The 3,427-nt window shown below is 54.7% G+C and overlaps 1 protein-coding gene across 1 annotated transcript; it reads right to left on the bottom strand.

The window, feature by feature from the left end:
- Window positions 1–1,284: 1,284 nt before the first annotated feature.
- LOC114070757 (out at first protein homolog) lies at window positions 1,285–3,128 on the bottom strand (the record flags this gene model as incomplete). Its single annotated transcript, XM_027908323.1, has 2 exons — window positions 1,285–2,169; window positions 2,936–3,128. Coding segments are annotated over 2 exons (468 nt in total), but the record flags the coding sequence as incomplete, so codon positions are not given.
- Window positions 3,129–3,427: the final 299 nt, after the last annotated feature.

The following is a 3,427-nucleotide window of genomic DNA, read 5'->3' on the forward strand; positions in this document are numbered from 1 at the left end:
GCTGACCACGCCAGTGAAACAGAAATAACTTCACCTTTCCCTGAAATCACAGGGAAGGGTAAATTGCCTCGGTGGGTGAAGCGAGGAAGGGCTGAAATCCTCGTCCCAGCCCTGCATTCTCCACGCTAGAGGGAATCAGTGCTCCACGTTTCTCCCTCCAGCCCCTGAGAGCTCCGAGCTGGCCCAAAACTGCCTCCCTCCCCTCCCCTCAGCTGTGCCTGCAGAGGAATTCACAAGGAATACCCTGTGGAGGCTGCAGGACCCAGACAAGCCTCCAGCCTGTCCCCACCATGGGACCACTTGGAGAGAGGAGCAGGAACCAGCCCTTGTAACCCCAGGACCTGCTGGTCTTTTAGTCACCAGAGCTCAGCTCAAAGATCCCACACTTGCTTGGGATGAGTCAAACCTGTCTCCCTGTGGAGAGGCTGAAAGCATGGAATGTTTGAGATGCAGGATCACGTTGGCTGAGTGTCAAAAATTCCTGGTCATGCAGAGGGCAGGATGTTCTCCCCCAATTCGTGGGTCTGCAAGAGGTAGAGGTTTGAGACTTACCCATTCTTAAGAACCCAAACTGGATGGGACAAACCCACAGACAGTATCATGCACAGAGAAACTTCTAGGCCTAGGATGCTTTTAAAAAAAAATCAGTTTATTTTACCTTACAAACGATAAATAATTTGTTTAAAAAAAAAATCATTTCAAGTGTGTTTTACTTCATGTTCCAATATTAAAATACCTTTCCCTTCTCCCCCCCTTTAAGTGATCGATACAAAAATAATTGTGACCAAATTCTTTTTTTTTTTGTCAAAAATTCCTGTATTTTAGGCAAAAAGGCACGTTGTGAAGGCTTTTCACCAGGAGGCACAGGGGGGTCCCAAAGACCCCAAGAGCTTCTTTCCCCTCCCTCCTTGTTCTAACTTGAGGCAGCACTGCTACAGTGCTTTTTGTCTGATCCCTCCAGGTACACACCAGGGCCAAGGTCAGCTTCAGTGTCATCCCTCTTTAACATGTGGGGGGAAATCAAGGCACAGCAAAGCAGTACAATTATTTAAGAGCTTCTTGTGAATAGCTGGCAGAGTAGGACATAAAACTGGACGCAGATGTAGAATGTTGTCTCCTTCAGAACCCACCTGGGAACATCCTCTCCCCTTGCAACCACAGTGTTAGGATGGTAGTCACAGGTCTCTGGATGCTTCTTGCTTAGTGGAGGAGTCACAGGGCCAGCACAGAAATTTGGGCCTTCACTAGTCTAAACAGGGATTAATTAGAGCCCTAATTATCAGCCCTTGCTGGGGTGTATCCCCCCAATAAATCTCTGGCCACAGGAGGGACAGAACAGCCAGCAGGGCACTAGAGAAAGCTACAGGCAGGCTCTTGCTTTGGGTGGGCTTCGTACCTTCCTTGCTCAGGGGATGTGGTCCCAAAAATCAGCTGTCTTCCCGCTGGGCAACGCTGCTGCGTCACCAGGAGGTGGGGAAGTCAGCGAAGGGGGTTCTTCAGTGGCAGAGACGTTTGACAACCCAGCTCAGCAAGAGCATTTCCCTCCCTGCCCTGACCGCACAGCTCGAGGCTGGTGACTGCTCAGAGCTGCCCCTTTTGCTCCAGAGCAGGGCAACAGTGCCTCACCCCCCAAAAACCCGCCTCCCCCGCTTCCAGGGAGCTGGATTTGTGGCAGCTGGCAGGAGAGCATCACACAGGGCGAGCTGAGCCTGCCTGTCACGGGATGAGGGGAGGGAGGCACAGGAGGCCAGAAGGAAAGGCACGCAGAGCTCTCCCGTGGCACGAGGCACCACCGTGAACAGCACTCCTTCCTCGGAGCAGCCACCTCCAGGAGCCCTTGGCATCGCGAAGAGCGGCAGGAGACGAGCTGCCCCTCGGAAAAGCCTCGGGAAAGCTAAGTCTCCTCGTCCCAGAGGCAGAGCTGCTTCTGCGGCACGTAGTAGTCGAAGGTGTAGCCCTTCTGGCAGCTGCGGATGCCGCACTTGTAGGAGGAGACCTTGCCCCCGGCGTCCCGGCTCTTGCAGTACTTGAGCATGCAGGGGTACCACTCGATGCTCAGCGAGTAGCTGCAGATGCAGGGCTTCCAGCGGTCAGGGCACAGCCGGCAGCGCTGCAGCTCCGGCAGGTCCGAGCCCTGCGGCAGCACCTCGAACATGGAGCCGTCCACCCCTGCGGGACAGAGCAGGGACACCGCTCAGGGAAGGGACAGCCACGGAGCACTGCTCCCTGCGCAGTCCCCAGGGCGAGGAGGAGGGGGTTGGATGGTGTTTTCTGGGGGCTGTTTGGGTGTGAGTTGGAATGGGAAGCGTGGGGAGAACAAAGTGCCTCGGGGAAGGTAAAGTCACAGATATGCAGATGGAGATGGTGACTTCCTCAGGAGGGGCAGGACCTGAGCTCTGCTCTGTGGGGACCAGGGACAGGACCCAGGGAATGGCCTGGAGCTGTGTCAGGGCAGGGTCAGTTTGGATCTCAGGAAAAGGCTCTTCCCCCAGAGGGTGGCTGGGTGCTGAACAGGCTCTTGGTGTCACAGCACTAAGGCTGGCAGAGCTCAAGGAGAGTATGGATGGTACTCTCTGGCACAGGATGTGACTCTTGGGATGGGCCTGTGCAGGGATAAGTGTTGGACTCAATGATCCTTTTGAGATCACCTTCCAACTCAGCATATCCTGTGATTCTGTGATATTTCTTCTGGGTGATGGACCAGGTGAAAGGTTACTTTGAAAACACCTAACCAGGCTCAGCAGGAGAGCACCAGCACAAGAAGTTCAGATCTGCTGAAGAACAGGCCAGTACAACGCAACACATGTGCCTTAAAGACAGCAGAGAGGAAGCCAAAACAATCTGTGCTGATCCCCAGGAAAGCTGGCTGGAGAGATGCCAGCCCCGTGCCAGCGCGCTGACAGCAGTGGTTCCAACGAAACCGAGGGGAGCTTACCTTTCTCCAGCCAAAACTTGACATCTTCTTCGCGGGTGTAAATGGCTTCTTTGGCCTCGGCGCAGACGTTGTGGATGTGGGGGCTCAGCTGGGCCCCCTTGCTGAAGTTCACAGCCACGTCCATGCTCAGGTGCTCCAGCCCCCGCACCTCCTCGGCCTGACGCACCGTCCGGGGGTTTTTCTGCACGGGATGAAAGAATCAGAGCTTCAGTCCAGGGGGTAACGTGTTATTCCTCATAGCATGTTGGGATTTCACGCCAGCACACGATCCGTCTGCTTAAGAATCGGTCGTCAGGCAGCCAACTCCTTCCTCCTCGTGGCTGAGACCTGTGAGAGATTCACAGCTCCCCCTGCCTCAACTCCAGGTGTCAGGGATTTCCAGCACAACATTTGCTGACACCGAGGGAGATGCACTGGGAAAAGGCAGGAACGGGCCGTGCTGCCAGCACTGAAACAGCCAGTGAGCCAAGAACAGCTTTAATAAAGCTGTGT

Source organism: Empidonax traillii, unplaced genomic scaffold (assembly GCF_003031625.1).
Source record: "Empidonax traillii isolate 1590-97213 ecotype Southwest subspecies unplaced genomic scaffold, ASM303162v1 scaffold1678:size223582, whole genome shotgun sequence".
Taxonomy (NCBI): domain Eukaryota; kingdom Metazoa; phylum Chordata; class Aves; order Passeriformes; family Tyrannidae; genus Empidonax; species Empidonax traillii.